This window comes from Sciurus vulgaris, assembly GCF_902686455.1.
Source record: "Sciurus vulgaris genome assembly, chromosome: 12".
NCBI lineage: Eukaryota > Metazoa > Chordata > Mammalia > Rodentia > Sciuridae > Sciurus > Sciurus vulgaris.
In genome coordinates, this window is record NC_136473.1 from 47047646 (window position 1) to 47067835 (window position 20190).

Sequence of the window (20190 nt, forward strand, 5' to 3'; positions counted from 1 at the left end):
AAACATTGACATGCATGTGCAATAGTCTAATATTTATTGAGTGCTTATTAAATAATGGACATCGGGCCCTTTGCCTGCTTTGTCTCATTGATTAAAGGGTAGATTCTTGATAAGGAAATACAAATAGAAAGTGGGATTGGCAGGCTAAAAGTGGGAATGATTGAATGATGTGTTTGGCAGGACCGAGGAAAATAAGGAAGAAGATAGTAGAGAATTCCAAAATCCAGGTAAGGAATTTGGGTAATGAGGAATCTCTCTACATATTTTTAGTAGGGAATGCTGTGTACCCAACTGTGATTTAAGAGGGAAACATTCAAGGCTGGGGAAAGCAGCCACGGCATGAAATCGCCCAGTCATTAGGACCTGGAACCTCACACAGGAGGAGAAGAAATCAAGGATGAGAATGAGGTCGATTAGAAGAACCATTACCATTGAGGATGGTGTTCAGAAAGACCAGGACAGGATCTCATGTGGGGAAAAAAGGTTGGAGTTGAGTTTATTAAATCTGAAAGGACTACAGGCAGGTGGAGAGATCTAGAATGTCAGCAATGAGAAAATCACAGTGCAGGGACTGCTGGAATGCATGCTCATCATCTTGTTCATGGGGGAACTGGGAAACCCACAGCCCCAAGGCCCATAAAGCTAATGGTATGTTTGACCTTTCTTTTTATGTCTTTCTTTCCCCCTAGTGAATTCTAGAATTAAATTAAAGAATTCTCTAAATCTACATCTGATGTCCAAAATACATCATTCGGCAAGTATTCATTGAGTTCCTTCTCAGTGACAGGTCCTTGACCTCTGTGTCACTCTCAGTCACCACATCGGACCACTGTGAGTAGAGAAAGACACTGGATACAGGCCAAAGCAAATGTCCTTAGAGAGTTTCTTAAATCATTCTACCATAATGACTCTCTTCTGCTATTTACAAAGGACATATCTAACAGTGTGTTGAAGGAGAAAGGATTTCAGATTAAGAGAGCCAAGGACTTCTGTAACATTAGGAGAGTCATCAAATTCTCTGGGTTTCAATTTGCTTATCTGTAAAGTGAATGGATAGACTAGTTGATACCTAATGCGACTCTCACGTTCTATGATTTTGTCATGTTGTCCAGCTTATAATGCCTTTAAGAAATAGCATCATTGCATTTCTAAAAGGTAAGCTGTTTCTTGTGAATAAGTGTATTCTTCAAGTGTCAGCTTGTATCATAGCCACCTTAAGAAGTCAGAGACCACAATCTCCTCTGCTGAATAAACTTGGGGCTCAAACCAACTACTGCATTCTTGGAGGCTGATCAACCCTCTCCTCTGTCATGAGGATATGAATGCAGTTAAGAGGGAAGGAGATGCAGGCTCTTCTTGTGAGTTATGTGTAGGTGAGATTTGAATATAAGGATGGCAGGGTCCCCAAATCATGGTGTCTTCTTTACTTTACCACATTGGTCGAGCATGCGACCTTACCTATTCCGGTGCTCCACTGACCCTGGACCCTGGTCAGCTGACCATCTGGGCTTATTTCTTTCATTACCCTTGACCCATGTGACTCTACTTTTGCTGCATTTTTGCTTTGTTGGGGCTGTTGCTAAGTCTGTCTCTGCATGGTTGTCATTACTACTCTGTCCTACTCTGTAGAGGAACCTCTGCTGGTTTCCTCTCCATTCAACATCAGTCCTTCCATGATTGGTGTGGATTCACTTATCTGCTGGTTGGCAGGTGACAGTTTTCTCTGTTGTTTCTGTCATCATTTTTCTCTGTTGATGCCACTCCCGGGTGCTGCTACTGCTGCTGGAATTTCTCCACCATGCCCAGCAACAACGATGCCACCACCATTCATACCCAGACCTCAGCTCCGGTTCCTGTTCTGCCAACATCAAATCCACTGTCGGGGTCTTAAGCCTCCTTGCTCTTGACCAGCGGCAAGGGAAGGGGACACACTCCAACAAGGCCAGACCAGGAAAGGTAGGGCCGACTGACCGCCCACATGCAGCCCTCTGGGCAGAGGACAATCAGACATGTCATCAGGAACTTGTTTATTGAGGAAATCACACAGCTTTTATGTAGAGTGGAGGCGAGGCGGGAACCAATCAGCTTAAAGGTCAGCAAGGCATGGGAGGTTCACGCAGATGAGAGTCCCATAGGACTATATGGCAAGCACAAGCTGATCACGTTCGCAGAACTGTTGTTAACCAATCCCTGACGGTGGTCCAATTTATCGTCATTAACCTTTGAAACCGCGTTTGAGGCCTTGATCTTGCTCACCCACCAGGGAGTAAGGAGTCAGCCTGAGTTAGTTAACATGTCATTAGTCCCAACAATCCACCCTGTCCCCTCTTTTGCAAGAGTCCTACTGATGACACTGTTACCATCAGCTCTACCGTAAAGCTCAAAACTGTCCCTGAAGTTCCTTACCCATGAGCTCCATGCCCTCTCCAAACATGGCACCTATTTTTTTCCTAGCAGAAGACATCTTTGAGATTTTAGTGATTTAGTTCTATGCTCCCATGGTCTTAGACTAAACTCCAGTCTTAAACCAGGAAAACTGTAGTTTGGCAGGGCTCTCGGGGCCGGCCTGCACAATATTTTGTTCTTCCTTTCTCTCCATTTACTTAGGAGGATATCTTTGTTTCCAAGAACATCCTACAGGTGTTGAGGTTTAGACATATCTCTGTTGATGATACATAGGACTAAATAAAGAATGCAAGAAATCCACCTCTACATCCTTCTAGGCCGCCTGGGAAGCAAGAGCCTTATACCAATGGGTCTTCCAAGCTTCTTGAAATAGACATGAAAATTAGACCCTTTAGTGACATTGGGTAGGAAAAGTAGAATGAAAGGTGATTTCTGAGCTATAGGCCTAGGGAAAACCTGTCCAGGCAAAGACTCTGGCAAAGGGTGAACAACCTATGGGATGGTCTCGGATTGGTTTAATGAAGAAAAAATAAGCAAAACCAAGGCCCAGGGACCCAGATTCAAAGCATTCCTTTCTCCTGGCATTGTTTTCTTCCATTCCAAGCTCCCTGGTTGTGTAACTGAATAAACATATTCAGACATGAAAGGGAAACACCCTGAACTGCTTTAGCGGTCAGGCTCACCTGTGGTGCACTTACCCTGCCAGCAGCTGCTCCCTGCCAGCCCTTACATGATGACACCGTAAGGGAATCCAGCACTTCCTCAAAAATTAAGAATAAAGGAAATAAAACATGCACCTTTATTCCCCAAACTTCTTTCATTTCTGACACATAACCCATGTGCCACACACCTGGGCTTCTTTGAAAAAAAAGCCTAAAGAGATTCCTTTCCCTGGGAGGCGAAAGGGACACCATTCCTTGCTCAGCCTAGGCCGGGGCTCCTGCCAATGTTCAGAGTGCCCCTCGGAAGATGGGCATAGAACCTTGTATAAAGCACCCCAATCTGTTGTGCAATAGATTCCCATAAACCGGGGCAGGGGGGATTACTGTTTCTGAATGTTAGAGAAGTAGTAATTTTCGCATTTTCAAATTTAATAGAGTAGAAAAGTGGCTAAGTAAAACTAGTAATAACCAAGACCACTCAACAAATTAGACACAAAAACCAGGTTCAGGTGTAAGAGCTTCAGTGATTTGGCTTTAGAGTTCCAACCACTTCCCCCCAGACCGTGAACTGGTAAATCATATTTGGAAACCATAGTAGAGTTTCAAAATAGAACTTTTTTTCTGCAGCTATCCTCTGTGTTCATAATTTCTCTCAGTTCTTATGATCAATTACCATTACATTTCAAGTCAATGCTATTAATACTGAAGGTTTAGATTCTCAGGTTAAGGCTGAGATTCTGTTCGGAAAGCCCATTTTATTAAAATCGAGGCAGAAATATTTCTCATGTCTGATCAAAACGCCAGCTGACGATGTGACCTCAGGCACTGGAATCTTCTTCTGTTCATGGAGGGGGTACCATAGTTTTGCTTTTAGGGAGCACATTTAGATATCAAAGTTAAGACACAAAATCTGCAACACAGAGTACTTTGCAGGTTTTGGGATAAATATGCCCATCAACATCTATCATTAATTTCATTGTTTTGACACAGTAGAAATTGAATCAGGCAATTATTTTCATTTGTGCCTCAGGAGGAAACTGACCAAGGAAATTTAAGATACAGGATTGATTTGAAAAACTCCTCAGAGCTCTTAAAATAAATCATGTTGAAATAAATTTATTGTATAAAAAGTCACCATTTAAGCCAAATTCCATTAGGTGATCCCACTACTATTTTAAAAGAGACTGTCATATAATATGCAGGTGTGGTCCGTTTGTTTTTTTCTTTTTTTCCACATTTTTATTGGTGCACTACAATTAATCATAATGGTTAGATTCATCTATGCATATGATATAGCAATATAATTTGGCCAGTATCATTCCCCAGTATTTCCCCCTTTCCCTCCCCTTTTCTCTCCCTCAATTCCTTTCTTTTACTCTGCAAATCTCCCTTCAATCACCCCCCACACTATGACCCATTTAAATTTGCAGAATAAAATAATTTGCAAGGATGAGCTTTCATAATATAGGAGAGTTTTCTGAAGATTTCTAAATAAAAATACAATTTTCAAGCGATTGCTAATATTGTAAAGGGAACTGTGCCTCTGTACTATTTCATGTATACATGGCATATGAATATTTTTTAAATAGAGTGAGGTATCAAGTTTTAAATTTAAAAAAATAGAGTCTGAAATGAAATGAGTTAGAGTTCATTTATTAGCACTCATAAACCTTGGTACTTGTATTTGTTCTCAAATATCATATCTTCTGCCTCTTTGCTTTCTTTGCATGTGTTGGTTATTCTTCTTAAAATTCTCTCTCAATCTTATACTTTTCTACCCCATTCCTCTGACTTGACAGCCCTATGCCCCAACATAATAACCCCTGTGGTCACAAAGCTACTTTCAGGAATGTCCCCTGGGCTGGGGTATAGCTCGGAGGTAATGCTTTGCATGTATCAGGCCCTGGATTCCATCCAAAAAGTTAAAAAAAAAAAAGGAATTGTCCCTCTATGAAATCTTCATCAGCCATCTCAGGTAAAATCAGCTCTTTCCAACCTTTCATTCCACTTTAATTGTGCACTCTCTATGCTACTTCTCACCTGGCATGATTGTCGACTCCAGTTCTTGGAACACTTCAGGAGTTGTGATTAGTAATCTTCTTCAGGTAACCTCAGTGCAGAGCCTCTGGCTGGGCCGGACACAATAGGTTCTCAACACATGTGTGGCTTGAAGGAGTCCAGTAATATCCCAGTACCAAACTGAGGTGGGCTCAGTGGTTAGTGAGGTGGTTTGTGGGAGAAAAATGGGGATGTCTTTCATATCTCCAGAGTCCAGGACAGGCTCACGGAAGAAAAACATTCTAACTCTGTTTACCCAGCGTGAGGTACAAAGAAGATTAAGAAGCAGAAAGTGTGTAGGTTTCATCTCCACTGATCACCATCATTTTTATCTCCTCTCAGTCCAGGTTTTGATAATCAATCATGGGGCAATCTGGTGGTAGTGTTAGGGTTTCCTCGTTGAGGGATAAAAACACAATGAACAGACTGTTTGAAAGTGATTTATGTAAGTCCTGACAAATCCATCAAGAAAAATCTTTTTCTACAGTAATCATTTAACAATGTATACATATATCATGACATTACTTTTTACACCCCCAAAATACACAATTTTTATTTATCTATAAATAAAGCTTCCCTACCTAATTACTTTAGTACAATTCCTTGCTTTGGATCTTTGAAATACCCACCCCATCAGAAGCAAGTGGCTTTAAAAATGCTCCTCGACATGTCATCTTTGGGGGAGGTGGGCAGGGAGGACTCAAGGAGCATCCTGTGGCATCCCCTGTGGGGATGAGGAGGAAGGAGGCGTTCCTCCACCGGGGCCCTCTCCCCACTTCCTCCTTATCTGTGTTTCCAGAGTTGTTCTGAGCAAATGCAGGAGCAATGATCTGGAGCCACAGCAGCTGGCAGGTTTGTCCCCCTTGACAAAAACACTTAAACATAAAATCTGAAGGAAAGAAAGAATCTTTTTAAACTCTGCAAAATAATGTCACCCTATCCTTTATAGATTTCTGTAAAACACAGGCCAAGTAAAGATCCATTTGGAGCTAAAGTTTTCATGATAATGAAAACAAGCAGTTTGATTTTTCCCACTGTGTGGCACTTTTTCTGAAAGACAGAAACTGCTGAAGGAAGAAGTCTCCCAGGGCTAGATTCCAATTAACTTCTGTACCAATTGCTGATAACTTTAGGCAATCACTGTTCTTTAGAAAATAGAACAGAGAATCTAAAAGATCATAAAACAAGATGACTGATCAACCAAGACAGAGGACTCCATCTAACACCACTGCTCTCCCCAGTCAGCTGCAACTAGAGAATTGTGAGTCAAATACAGTAGGCTCTGTACTTGATATTCAGTTACATGAAAGTGCTGGCTTGTATGTCCAGGAGCTGAGACGTTGATCTGGAGATTTGAAAAATACTTTAATATACAGCCCATTCCTCAGAATGGAGAGCATTCAAGACCTAAAATCTGGAGCCCTAAGACCTGTGCTTCCAGTTCTGGATCTATTGCTTAGAAACTCTGTGATCTCAGGCTAGTCACTGTATCCATGAACAGCATCCATCACGAATACAATACCTGGTGCCACATGTCAACAAATGTTGGTTTTCCAGAAGTTTCCAGTTTTGTGAATCAAGGCTGGGATCGGCTGATCTTGGCTGGTCTTGCTCACTTGTGATTAGTGGCTTCCTCATGAATCTATGGGCTGAATCTTCTCTCATCTTCCTGCTGGGATCAGCAGACTAGCCGGATTGTTTCTTTCTAGAGCCATGCTCAACCTTCTGTTCATATCATATTGGTTAGCATTTCATTGGCAGAAACAAGGCACATGGTCATATCCAGAAACAGTGAGAGAGAGTGTGACAAAGTCACTTGGCAAATGGCATGGAGAACAAAATATGGGAATCATTGGGACCAAATGATGCCATTTACCACCACACTTCATCCGCTTCATTTCAGTCCATTATCTGTTAAATGGGAGCACTGATACACCTTTGAACATTAAACGAGATGCCACGTAAAAGTACTGGTTCAAGTCCTGGAACAAAGTTCACATGCAATAAATGTTGCTTTCTTTCTGTTCATCTCTCCAACCTCGTAAAGTGGAAATTAATACCTGCCATGCCAAATGGGGTTATTCTGAGGTTCTATAAAAGGTAACACATGTGAAAACACTTTGAAAAAAATCTCAGTTGCTATATAATTTTTGTATTGCAATAACTTTTAGAATGTTTACCCTTACACAGACCCGAATAAATTCAAGCACTTGGGTATTAAATCACAATTCTCTTTGAGCATTTTAATTTAGTAGGAGGAAGTGGGAATTTACTCTGTGATAGGTTCCGATATTATATTATAAATCAAAGCAAATGTATGTAGCTTAGGATGAGTGTCAGGGGCAGAGAGGCAAAAGAGGAAGGAGATTGTAGTATTATTTGAGAAACTCCCTCAGAGTGCCCAAGATATCTGGAACTGATTCAGGAAGAAGTTCTCCTGAATCTTTTATCATGCTAGAGTCAAAGTCTTAATGAGGATGTTCCCAATAAGTAGTAAAGATTGATGGGCAGGTCACTGAGGATAAAACCTGATGGTTGTCAGGTCAAAATCCTCTTACCCTAATAATGAAAACTTTTTGTGGAGCAGAGCAATACAATCCTCAGATAGTAAATCTTAATTGTGTAGCTAGCTGTGATCCCCAGAGACTCCAAGCGACATAAAGAAATTAACCTCAGGGATAGTAAAGGTATAAGGAAAAAAGGGTCAGCATTTTAGTGCAAGAGAGATGGGAAACCTGACTCTCTGACCATGACATATCTAATGACCTTTGTGACATTTACAAGTACTCCTAGTCTAGAGAAGTTTATTATGATGTTATCATTTCACTCTCTGCCCTCTGAAATGGAAAAGAAGAATGGATCAAAGAATCTGAACATCTGCCAAGAAAGGGTCCTTGGGACCTTCCCTCTGTAGGTCAAGAAGCCCCCACCTCACAGTGGGAATTCCTGTAGCCAGATTTAAACGAAGATTTTCTTTCCCTGAAGCACAAATTTAAATGATATTTTACAGTGTCTCCATATTTGATATTCACTGACTTTTTCTTCTAAGGCTGGGTTAATCCCAGATTGTAAATTCTGCCCTTACAGATCTCTTTTTGAATATGATGTTGCAAGTAGAGAGCACCCACGATTCAAAGAAAGCTGGAATGAGAAAATGCAAATATTGTTCCCACTTCTGAATATTTTGGTAACACTGATTCTTGTCAAGACAGTCAGGCTATCTAAAGGTCTGATGATTACTGTCCATTCATGTTGTATAACTATCGCCCAAGATAGAACATTTCCTAAATCCCACCACCACTACTACTTCTCCAGCTGCCCCCTTCCTTCCTTAAAAAAATCATATTTCTTCATACATACACATAAAAGATGATCATTGATATTTAAAAGACTTGGAAATGATAGGTAATAAATTCGTGTGCTCCATTTTATAAATAACTGTTTTGTCATTGATAAAGATAAGACTTTTGGCTGGATAAGTGTCCTGGATTGAGGTAGATTGTCAATGAATATTGGTTTCATGAATAAATAAGTGAATGAGATACTATTGTAAAATTAATGTCATGGCCTAAAATAATAGTTTTGCATGCTTGCTTTGCAGTTTCCAACTGATAAAGAACAGAAACTTAAATGTGGTTTCAACCATATGTCTTAGCTTGACCAAGGAATTTTTCTTAAAAAATGATTGAAGTTGGGACCAGTGCATTAGAAGTGATCTCACTGAGCTAAATGTAGGTCCACTGTAGAGACAAAACAGCACTACGAAGGGCACCTCTCTCGTGGAGTGGGGGAGGTAAGGGGTTTGGATAAGCCAATGCATGACAATCACTCAGTATAATGCCTGGAACAAAGAAGGATTTAGCAGTTATCAGCATCATCTTCATCATCAACATCAGCATTGGTTCAAGAACTAAGCAAAAGGTCGTGGGTCCCGTTGGGGGCTGTTTGATGCAGTCAGGAATCTCTCAGTCCACTGTGAAAACATGGTGAACAACCCCAGCTCCAGGGACTGGGAGACTAGAGTATAGACAACCAGAAAAGTTCCACTCTCTTTACGTGGTGCTAAATATAGGATTTTCAAAATTCTTCCCTAAAGTCCCTTCCTCTGGCTCCAGAAGGCTGTTCTGGCTCCAAAAACTCTGCGTGGAGTTTGTCAGACACCAACCAGCCTGAAACATGTAAATCAGTCTAGCTCTTTTCTTTTTTAACCTTGACAACAGTTCCCCCTCTCTTCTACCCACTTTAAAGGAACCCTTTGTGAGGTTTGGGTTGGAAGAGTACTAGGAGGTAGGGACTAATTAGGTGACCAAAAAAAAAAAAAGGCCAAAGGAGCGAGTTCTTGAGGAGTAGGCATGACTGGGAATCTTGGTGCGGGGGTTTCTGGGATCAGGAAGGTCAAGGAACAGAACTGAAGGTTTTAGAATAGACTTGCTGCAAGTTAGTGAACCAGTAATGGATACAGCTTGTTCTAGTTGCTGAAAATCAAACACAATGAAAGCAAAGATGGAAGTGGAGAATGGAATTCTTTTTTTTTGGGGGGGGGCAGGGGTGGATACAATACAGGATTTATTGGGTGTGTGTGAGATTAAGGGGACAGCACAGAGGATGCCCTCAGGAGTGCAGGGTCCACCACTTTTCCAGGGGACCATGGTTGGGGATATATTTGACCCCACAGCCATCGGGAATGAACCACTTCTCAGCCACCGTGTCTTCAAACTCATCAGCATTAAACTTGGTAAAGCCCCACTTCTTTGAAATGTGAATCTTCTGGTGGCTGGGAACTTGAACTTGGCCCTGCATAGGGCCTCAATCACATGTTGCTTGTTCTGCAGCTTGGCACAACATGGACACGATGGCTTGGCCAATGTGAACCCTGGCCATTGTGTCTTGTTTCCCAAAGGCACCCTGCATGCCTGTCTGGAGCCTGTCAGCCCCAGCACAGGACAACATCTTGTTGATATGGATGACATGAAAAGGGTAGAGCCTCACTCAGATATGAAAGCTGTCTTTGCCACAACTTTTTACCATGTACTTTTTGGCACAAATTCGGGCAGCCTCCAAGCCTTCAGAGGATAGCTGCTCATATTCATCAGACACCATGTGGCCAAAGAATGGGAACTCATCCACTTTTGCCTTTTTCCACCCAAGGCCAAGGATGCGAATTTTGGCATCAGGGACACCCCTGCAGAAACGAGACTTTAGGTAAGTCTTGTTTTTACAATACCGGTAACACCGGGCAGGGCAGCGACCCAGGGCAACACCAGGATCTTTGGTGGTGCACCGAAGGAAAAGAGCAAGAATGGAATTCTTATGGAGTAAATTAGTTTTAGCTTCTTCAGAGAAAGTCAGTGAATATCCAGGAAGGAGAAGAGTCACAACCATGGAGGCACTAGAATGGAGGAGAAGTCTCATGGGTGGGCTTGCACTCCTATAGAGAGACCCGACAGCATGGGCAGAGGCTGATGATAATGAGATGACAGATGAAAGGGCTGGGTGGGTAGGAGGAGTTGTTATCAAGCCTGCTTCAGGACCATGGGACCAGGCTCTGTCTACTCACCCGTTCATCAGGAACTAGAACAGGTCCAAGTACACAGGAGGTGCATTGCAACTATTTGTTGAATGACTGAAAGAAAAAAGTGGGCCCCAGATACTAGAATACTGAGTCAGATAAAGCAACATCCAAGACCGCAACAAAGGAAATAAGGTCTAGAGGTCACCAGAAACAGCGAGAATCTTCGAGGGAGGACAGAATGCTGCACCTAACCTGTTGGGACTACTGGCAGCTTGTCAAGACTCTTGAGTACTGTGTGAGAACAAGATGGCAGCCTCCTCCCACGGTGAAGTAGAGAAAGATTAAGACAGAGCTGGAGAGGAGCTGAAGAGCGCATAGGGGTCGGGTACTAGAGTTGGTGTCGATTCTAGAAGTCTCTATGAGCTGGAGGAGAAAATGTAGATTAATCAAGGATTAAAAATATCAATGAGGGAAGAGGCAGGGTAAATGGAATGACCTCTGGCTTCATCTGGAGGGCAGCATGTGTGTCACCCCATCTTGGATATGAATCAGGAGTCCTGTATGAGAGCAGCATTTAGAAAGAGGGACAGTTCCATCCCAGGGACAAGGGACAGGGGACATTAGCCTTAAGTATCATTGATGAATTCACAAATGGTGTGTATATCAAATATAGGATGTGAATGTGTCCTTAAGCTTTTGCAATGGCAAAAACATTCTTAGCTACAATTAAGGAGTCACCAGTTGATAGGGAAATGTTGAATTATTTCCACATAGAGGATCCTTCAAGGAAGTCCAGGAAAATCTCATCTTTTCAATTTCTTCATGCTCTCATCCAGATCTTTGTCATTTTTCTTTCATTTTCTATTTTTTCTGAGTGACCAGTAGTGCTGAATTAAACAGCCTGTCCTGATTTATTTGGAGTCCTGAACAGCGTGTGCTCACACACACACACACAAACACACACGTATTATTTAATGCCCAGCTGTTGAGGAATGGAGTCCATAAATCTGTTTTTGAAACTTTCTCTGAGAAGAAGCTGTGTCTATGTGCTTCTAAACATCTGGTCAAAACTCCAAATTTCCAGTTAACTATCCAGATGTGATATGCACACTGAGCTGAACAAATGAGTATTTAGAAATATACAAGTGTTGGGACTTCTTTTCTGCTTTCTGCACACACCAGAAAACCCGCTGAGTAATGGTGTCAACTGGTTCCAATTCTGTGGGGGGCCCTATTTCTTAAAAAAGGAATGGCTGACTGGATGAATGAAGGAAGGAAGGACTACAGCAGTGCCTTCAGCTCTAGAGAAAACAAACTGCAGACCTGAAGCTGGGAAGCGCTGGGACACTCCAGCTCAACAACCTGCCTCCTGTCCTGGGTGAGCTGCCCTGTGGCTTGGTTCAAACCACTTCTCTTGGCTTAAATGCGATACCTAAGACAGGGATCATTTGTCAAGTAAGCATGGTACACAGAGAGCTGTAGGCATATTATGGAAAGAGAGAGGGAGGAGAGAGAGGGAGGAGAGAGCGCAGAGAGAAGAAAGCGAGGGGGAAGAGGGCGAGGAGAGGAGCAGACTTCGGGAACGGCGATTTGCAGGCACTGGGGATTCAAGTTAGACCGGGTGGCGGTGCAGCGTGCAGCGGCGCCACCCGGGAGAGGGGAGCCACTGGCGGCTCCCGACATGGTTCTTTTCATGTGGGATGCTTAAGGACGGCACCGAGACGGAGTAACTTGCAGAAGAGAGAAACTGGCATGAGGATTCCGCCAAAATGGAAGGGCTCCTGTCTCCGATGAGGACGAAGGTAAGGGGAGTGAATCTCGCTTTCTTTTGGTGCTGCTTGGAGGTACAGAAAGGCTCGATGCAGGGGAGGCTCAGTGAGCTTTTGTCTTATTTGAGAACTAGGCTGGCGAATGCAACTGGATCTCTCAAAGAATAGGTTTGCCTCCAAGGCAGCGCGATCAGTGCGAAGGGGAGAGCAGGGGGGGAGAGCCATCTGTCAGCGTGGACAATGGGAATCTTAGTAAATGAGTTCCCCTCTCGGTTGATTAGACAGCCATATTTTAGCAGTATTTCCAATCACTCTTGCTTTGGGGCCGCGCTACCCTCGGAGCTGTTCCTTTGCAGGAAGTACCAATTTCTCAGGCAGCACCGCTGTTTAGCAGGAAGGGTAATACTTTATGGCAAAGAGCATGCCCAGCTCGCACTTGAGATATCCTCTCTCCTCCTCCTCCTCTTGTTCAGAGCAGGAGGATCGGGGGAATCCTCTCCACCAAAAGTAGGTTAATGCATTCTGGAAGCCAGTGTGCTCTCAGAAAACTAGCCGACCTGCAGAAAAGATAACAGAGCACAGCACTAATCTAACATCTTGAACTTGGTCCTGTAATATTTAGAAATGTTCACAGAAACAAGTTCCAATCTCCTGAAGACTGGGAACACTTGTTCTTCTTGGCTGGAGTTTGCTTTTTCACTGGAGAAAGGGATTCCTTGAAAATGGGGTTTCCATTAAAAGCGCACATGATGAGGGGGCTGTTTGATACCTGCCAAATCCACATGGAGCTTTAAATGGGTGGGTCAAAAGTTTTAAATAATGCTAGAAATATTATTGTTCTTAATCAGAATTATTTTTTTTAATCGGAGCAAATAGCTCTCTACAGAGAGCAGAGTTAAAGCCAGTGGAAACGGCTTTGATTTACCTCATCCCTTTGATGCTCTGTTTTAGTGATTCGGACACAAATAGACCCTTTTGTCAGTGAACATCTTTTTTTTTCCTGCTAGTTAATGAGCATGACCATGACATTCTGAGCGTATATTAGAACTGGGGTCTTGTACATGAAAGCACCCCATCCTCTGGGAGGATTCTCTGTCTCTGTCAGGCTCACCAATCGTTTGATTGTGGTTCATTAGGAGGACAGCCTCAAGTGACAGTTAGTTACAAAGGTTCTAATTCCAGCCCCTCTGCTGGTTGACTGATCCCCCTCGAGACTCCTGTGGTGACCCGTTGTTCTCCTGGAGCACACAGGTGAAGTCAGGTTGCTTGCAGGCAGCAAGCCACACTTCAATCTAAGGCTGTGACCACATCACATTCCCATCATACAGCCCTTAGCACAGCAAAGAAAATGGCAAATACAGCTGGCTTATTTCCCTTTATTGACAGGATGAGATTTGAAGGCTTTAGGGAATGGCTTTATAATCTGCTCCTTTGGCCAGCTTTTGAAATGACTACCTCAGACAAACTCTCCGGGTATTGTACACTTGCTGGCGCCAAACAAATCTGTGGATCTGAGTGCATAACCCTCGGCAAGTACAACTCTCATACAATTGAGGGGAGTTCCCTATGCAAATGAGCCAGGACCCAGGCACTGTGTAAATCACACCGGAGCCCATTCAAATGGCATGCTATTGGAAGGGGGAAAATGGATGTCAGTGGGTCAGACTGCTCATACATTATGTTTATCAGTTGAATTCACATCATGGCTTGTTCCTGAACCATCATCTCATCTAATGAACATTGAAACTGTGGAACTTTGGGTCCTACCAAAGTTCAAACATAAAATCTCTGCATAGCAAATTGAGTGTCATTCAAACCTTTCAGTTTTTAGGTTTCAAGAGATTTGCATGTGGATGTGTTTTATATTGCTTCTGTGAATTCCTTTCTAATCGCTTCATTTCTGACACTGGAAACTGATATTTCCATACTGAAAATTCAAATTACATTTGAATTTGGTGACCTACAATATCATCATGACTCAGGGAACAAGACTCAATTGTGTAAGGCTGTAATAGGAGAATCCCATTGATTAGACTCAGCTTTAATTCCTAAATCGCTGTTATGTGTTGTTGAAATTACCCTGTGATTTTTAAAAATTTATTCAAAGACTAATATCAATGACATTGTATTGCCTTTCTTAAACTTTGATCACATTATGGCTTGTTAAGTCTATTCTGGAATATTTTCCTCCATTGATGAGGATTTAGTTTGAAGTTTCTGATTGCCTGGAATCATGATGGGGCAGACAAAGGAAGCCTTCTCCAGCTAAATTTTGGTGTGTTATGGTTACTTAATAACTTACTGACAGTTTAAAGCAAGTGTTGAGGTAAATTGAACCTCATGCCGTAATTTCATTATGCCATGTAATAGACTTAACCAGTCTAAATCATGGGTGCTTAATGCATTTTTATCTTGGGATTTGCATAATTGGCACATAAATATGCATGAGATTAACTGGAAGTGGCAAAACAGGGTGGGCAAAATGTTCATGAGGGTTGAAATTAAGGGCATTGGGAAGAGGGCACCTGAGCACCCTCTGTCTCCTGGGTGGGCGGCCACACTTGAAGTACCTAGAAACAGACAATGTGGCAGGTGGCCTCCCCTAATCAGAGTTAGTACATTGTCGGTGATACACATCCTTAGCAGGGCTTTAGCTATGACTGGGACACACCACTTATTCTTCCTTTTATATATAATGCAATCTAGAAGAGTCTCTAGGCTGATGGATATACTTCTGACCGGCCTGCTGGCAGACCATGACACAGGCCTTGGGGTTCTAGCCATAATAAATGATGTTTGCAGAGGCGAGGGGTGGGAGTCAGGGAGAAGGAAAACAGAGAGAAGCTGATTGAGTTGTTTCACCTATAAGGGTAAAGAAAATAGTATAACTAATCATCTTTGTGTACTTTTAAAATGTGTTCTTTTTTAATTCCATTTTTTAATCTTCCAACCTCCATAATTCTCTTTAATCCTCTGAGTGCTGCCTCCACTGAGTGAGGCTGGAAAAAAAATTCCCATCAATTTTAGCCTCTGGAGATTCCTGCTTGCCAATTGCCTGCTGCAAAATTTGCAGTGAGCACCTGGTCAAAGCACGTAAAATCAGGCCAAATCTTTACTTTTTATGAATGTCAGGAGTGTGTTCTGAAGAAACTGCAGCTTCAAAAGAAGATGAAGAAGAAAGGGAGAAAGCAAAGAGGAGAGGAAGGGAAGAGAAAGGAAGGAGAGCAAAGATGGAATGGTTGGAGGTTCATTTCTTTATATGACAGCTGTGTTTTACCAAATGTTTGTGCAGCAAATGGAAAGTGGATTGACTATAACCTCTCCAGAAAAGATACAGTATTAGCTATTAAAGAACTTCTTTTGTGTGCGAATCAGGGTTATAAGAATACTCCAATACTATTGCCTTCAGTATGTCCTCTCAGCTTACAATTGCCTAACTCCCCAGGGATGGTGCTTTTTTATCTATCTGAACCTGTCTTATTTCTGCCTGAAAGACGCTGCGTCATTTTACTGTATTTCGGTTCCTTTTTTAAAGGTATGGCTTCTGATTTGTGACATAAAGTAACTTTCTAAAGGAAATCTTCTGCAAAGATAAGTCCCTGTGATGAAAGGGATGGTGGAAAGGAAATCTGAGTCTGTGAAGAGTGGGCATTCGTGGTGAGCATGAGGATCGTGTCCCGTGAGACCAGCTCTTAGGTGCTCAGAGACATTGCCACACATTGCTGAAACTGGCTCAAGATTGTCCTTTTCAACCCACTCTGCAACTTTGCAGACACATTAGATATAATTGTAAGAGTCAACATTCTAAAATTACAGACAATATAGAGAGCAAAAGAAAAAATCAAAACAGTACAGTCAAGGTTTTATGGCTTTTTAGACCAATTATCATACTCTATATGAAACCCTTAAGTCACTTAGAATTGTTCTAAAGCTGTTTGAAACTTTGCCAGAATTCCACAGAGAATAGTAACTGAAATAATCCTTTATGTTCCACCTATTTGATACATGGATTCAGATAAAATATTGGAATCTCTCATTTGAAGGACTCTGTGAATCAGAAATCCTTAAGAGCTAAGAAGTGTTTAGCCTGCAGAAGGTAAGACTAAGAAGTGCTTGACAATTACTTTAAAATATACTAAACACCACTACACACAAGATCATGTACAACCTAACATAACCTGTGCTCTGTCTTAATGGAGACTTGAATAAAAGGCTTGCTGTGGTAATAGAATGACAGACTTAGATTAAATTCAAGGAAATGTTTCTTTATATCAAAATGTTTTCCTAAAAAAGGTTTGGACAGTCTCTAATCTAGAGGCCTTTGAAACAGGTAAGGGATAATCCTACCCCACCAGCCAGGAGCAACTGACGTGCATACTCCATGTTTTTATGATGCTGTGTAAATTTTACCATAAAGCCAATAAAACCAAAAGTAGGTTTGTGTATGAAGCACTTGTCAGATTTCGTTACCGAAAACTGCTGTGAAGCATTGGTTGAACTGCTGAACTCGGTTCCCTTCAAGGCATCTGCAGATTATGAAAAGGAAGTTGGAATTTATAAGACTATGTATTTGGTTAGATTTTCTATGTTAGTGGGCTTTCCATTATGGTAACAAATGCCTAGAATAATAAACACATGAAGGGAAAGGTTGTGTTCTGGCTCACAGTTTTAGAGATTTTGGTCTATGATCCGTCGAACCTGTTGCTTTGGGGCCTGTGGTGAGGAAGCAGCTCATGGTGAGGAGTGTGTCGAGTAGCAAGTTGTTCACCTCACAGCCAGGGCATGAGGAAATGGAAGAGAAAGAGATAAGAGTTCCACAGTCTCCTTCAACAGAACATTCCCAGTGCCCTAAAACCTTTCACTAGGCCCTATCTCTTAGAGCTTCCACCATCTCTCCATAGTACCAGGCTGAAAATCAAGCCTTTAAACACATGGACTTTTTGGGAACATTCTAGATCCAAATTATGACAGTTAGTGTGAAGGGGATGGGCATGGCACCATAGCCTATTCTAGTCTGTCATGTTCAAATTCTAGTTCTGTCACTTACTAGAGGGTAACTCTTCAGAGCCTCAGTTTCCTCCTGTATAAAATGCATATGATAATAAGTTCTATATCCCAGGTCACTGTGAGAGTAAACAAGTTCACACTGTTAGTTATTACTAGTATAATATTTAAAAATATATGCATAAATATAAGCAGAAATGCAAATCCCATGACAAATGTTTAGAATGAATTGTCACCATGAGTGCAAGTAGGAAAAGCACGCCATCAATGTTCTGGATGATGCTGTAGCTAAAGCAGCGGGAAAGCTCCTCCTGCCCACATAACCTCTGCCCGCTAGTGTCTCCATCTCTCACCTGTCAAGATGCAGGTCAAAGAGCTTGGAGTAAAATCAATGCCTTGGTAGCATAAATCAGCTCTCATTACAGTAAGACCTTTCGCAACAACTGATTGTGGCAGCTGGGTTGTTTAGAAGAAAAGACTAGATTCAGCATAATACAAGAAGTAGCCTCTCAAAGAATGGCAACCTTTCTTTCCTTCTTGCTTAGGTCTTGCAAAGTTAGAACTCATTCTCTCATGTGATTTTTCCTACAGTAGTTACAACCCAAAAGTCAACAAGCTCTGAATAGGCCCCCAGCCCCACTCTGGAGCCAGTTATTAGTTTTTTACCAGCATGGCACTGCCTGTGACCCTCATGAGAAAGTCCACATGGCTCACCTGGATTTGCAGGCTCTTCGTGACCTGAGCCTCACCAACATACGCCTTTGCATTTTCATTCTCCCCACTGACATCCAATGTTAACAGCTCAGGCTTTAGTTGGCCTTCAGTTCACTTGAGAATGTTTAAAAGTGATTCAGGAATTCTGAGCTGGCGTCCAGGAATCTGCATTTTCATTAAAAGACCAGAGGACTCTGAATTCAGTGGTCCTTCCACCACATGTTGAAGAAACACAGCATCTACCCTGGGTCTAGCCACAGAACTCCCTGCGCATGCTGCATCCCCTCATCATACAGTCCTCAGAGGCGCTGCTCACTCTGGTTGAAGCCTTGTCCTCCCCACCTGCCCTGTCTGTCTACCCTGCTGACTCTAAGGCACCCTTCAGTTTGCAGTTTGAATGCCAGCTCCTCTGGGTAAGAGCCTGGTGCGTGCTCTGTTTGCCTTGTTTCATGGCTTCTGCACAGTCTGAGCAAGCTCATGTTCATTTGCTGCCCTCTGCAATGGACCAGGAACCTCTTGAAAGCAAATTTCACTGTATTTTGTTCACCCTTGTATGCTGAGAACTCAGCATGGTGCAGCAGAATCATAAGCCCTTGGTGCATATTTATTGACAAAAACATGAACACAGAACACCTGTAGACCCTCGAAGGGCTCACAGGAACTCAATAAATGTGAATGAGCATTTAGCAGATGTACACCAGAGGAGCTGGCTAGAACCAGTTAGAACTGTATCCATAGGATCAGGTGGGCAAATCCAACAATGTGAGACCACTAAGGCCAAGTTTTCTGGGGCAGACCATAGGAAGATCATTTTTGCTTTCCTATTCTGTCCTTTTGGTTATTTAGGTTATTTAGTAAAAATAACCAACACTTACTGAGTGTTTTAATAGCTGCCAGTACTAAGAGACTCTAGAGTAGAGAAACCACAACTAAAGGTCAATATGGACCTCAGTTTGGGAATCATTGTCCCTGAACAATACTCAGAACTCTGCATTCCAAGGTGTTTAAAGGGCTTTACTACTGCTGCAAAAGCAAAGGACTATTTTTCCTGCTAAAATAAACCTGTACTTACTCTGGGCAAGTGGGAAAAAATGTTGATTTTATTTTCCTTTACTTTCCAATGTATCTCAGCAGGGAAAGTAAACTAGTTATAAAAGGAAAAACAAGTTAATTTGTGTCATTCAATTAAAAAACACTATTAATCAACACTTGGAAGTAGTGACAATAAGGTTAGTACAATATAATCATATGTAAATGATTACTATAATAAAACTAATATATTAATATAAGATGTAATATATGTTTTAGTATCTATTTATTAATATATTTATATAACATGTTAATATTTTGTACAACACTGGTATAGGTTATATATAATATGATGTTAATAAAATATATATCCATTATAAAATACTAATACATGATATTTTAAAATAATACATATTTTGACCCATATGAATTATTTATAATTAATACATATTTTTTGTCTACATAAATGAGTTAGAGAAAATAGGAATTTGAAAACAGAGTTCACTGGCTTCATCTTCTTTACAATACCATTTTCTCCCCAGGCCCAATTTAGAAATGAAGAAGAAAGAAAGAGGAGCGTCTGAGTTTTCCTCCTTGCTATGAACTGGGATTAATGGGAGGGTGAGGTGTGCAGTATCGGCTCATTCCTTGATCCATCAGTTCTTGTGTTTTTAACCATGTGGATCCTGAGACAGCTCCATTCCTGCAGAAACTGGCCTCAGCATGATCTGGGTTGCAGGATGCTGGAGGTCATCATCCACTGCAGGAGATGGGAACCCAGGAGCCAGGCCCAGGGACATCCCTCCTCAGTCTCAGACATCAGCCAGAGCAGCTCACATGATCCCTACAGGGCAGGCTTTATAGCTGGAAGACCAGGGCTGGGCAAATACAGAATGCCAGCCTTGCTCCACACCCCAGAAGGGAGATGACAGAGTCAGGAACAGATGGGCAATGCCAGCTGGGTAGCATGAGGCTTTCAGAACTGTGGTTGAGAGAAAGCCTCTTCCATTCTGTGCCAATGAAACTCTGTTGGCCC

At 42.1% G+C, this 20190-nt stretch overlaps 1 protein-coding gene and 1 pseudogene across 4 annotated transcripts in view; one reads left to right on the forward strand and one right to left on the reverse strand.

Annotated features, from left to right (window-relative positions):
• The window catches only part of FRMD4A (FERM domain containing 4A), a 574854-nt gene that overhangs the window by 126150 nt on the left and 428514 nt on the right, over positions 1-20190 (forward strand). The window contains exon 1 of one of the 3 annotated variants that reach the window (XM_079106537.1): positions 12391-12440. The exons of the other annotated variants lie outside the window; for them this stretch is intronic. Coding sequence (XP_078962663.1) covers positions 12408-12440 — 33 coding nt within the window. The 5' untranslated portion in view covers positions 12391-12407. Of the gene's footprint in view, positions 1-12390; positions 12441-20190 lie in introns of those variants that run through there. 3 annotated transcript variants of the gene reach the window in all.
• Positions 9738-10508, reverse strand: LOC306641376 (large ribosomal subunit protein uL16-like; annotated as a pseudogene). The gene has a single exon. The product of its transcript is annotated as a large ribosomal subunit protein uL16-like (transcript).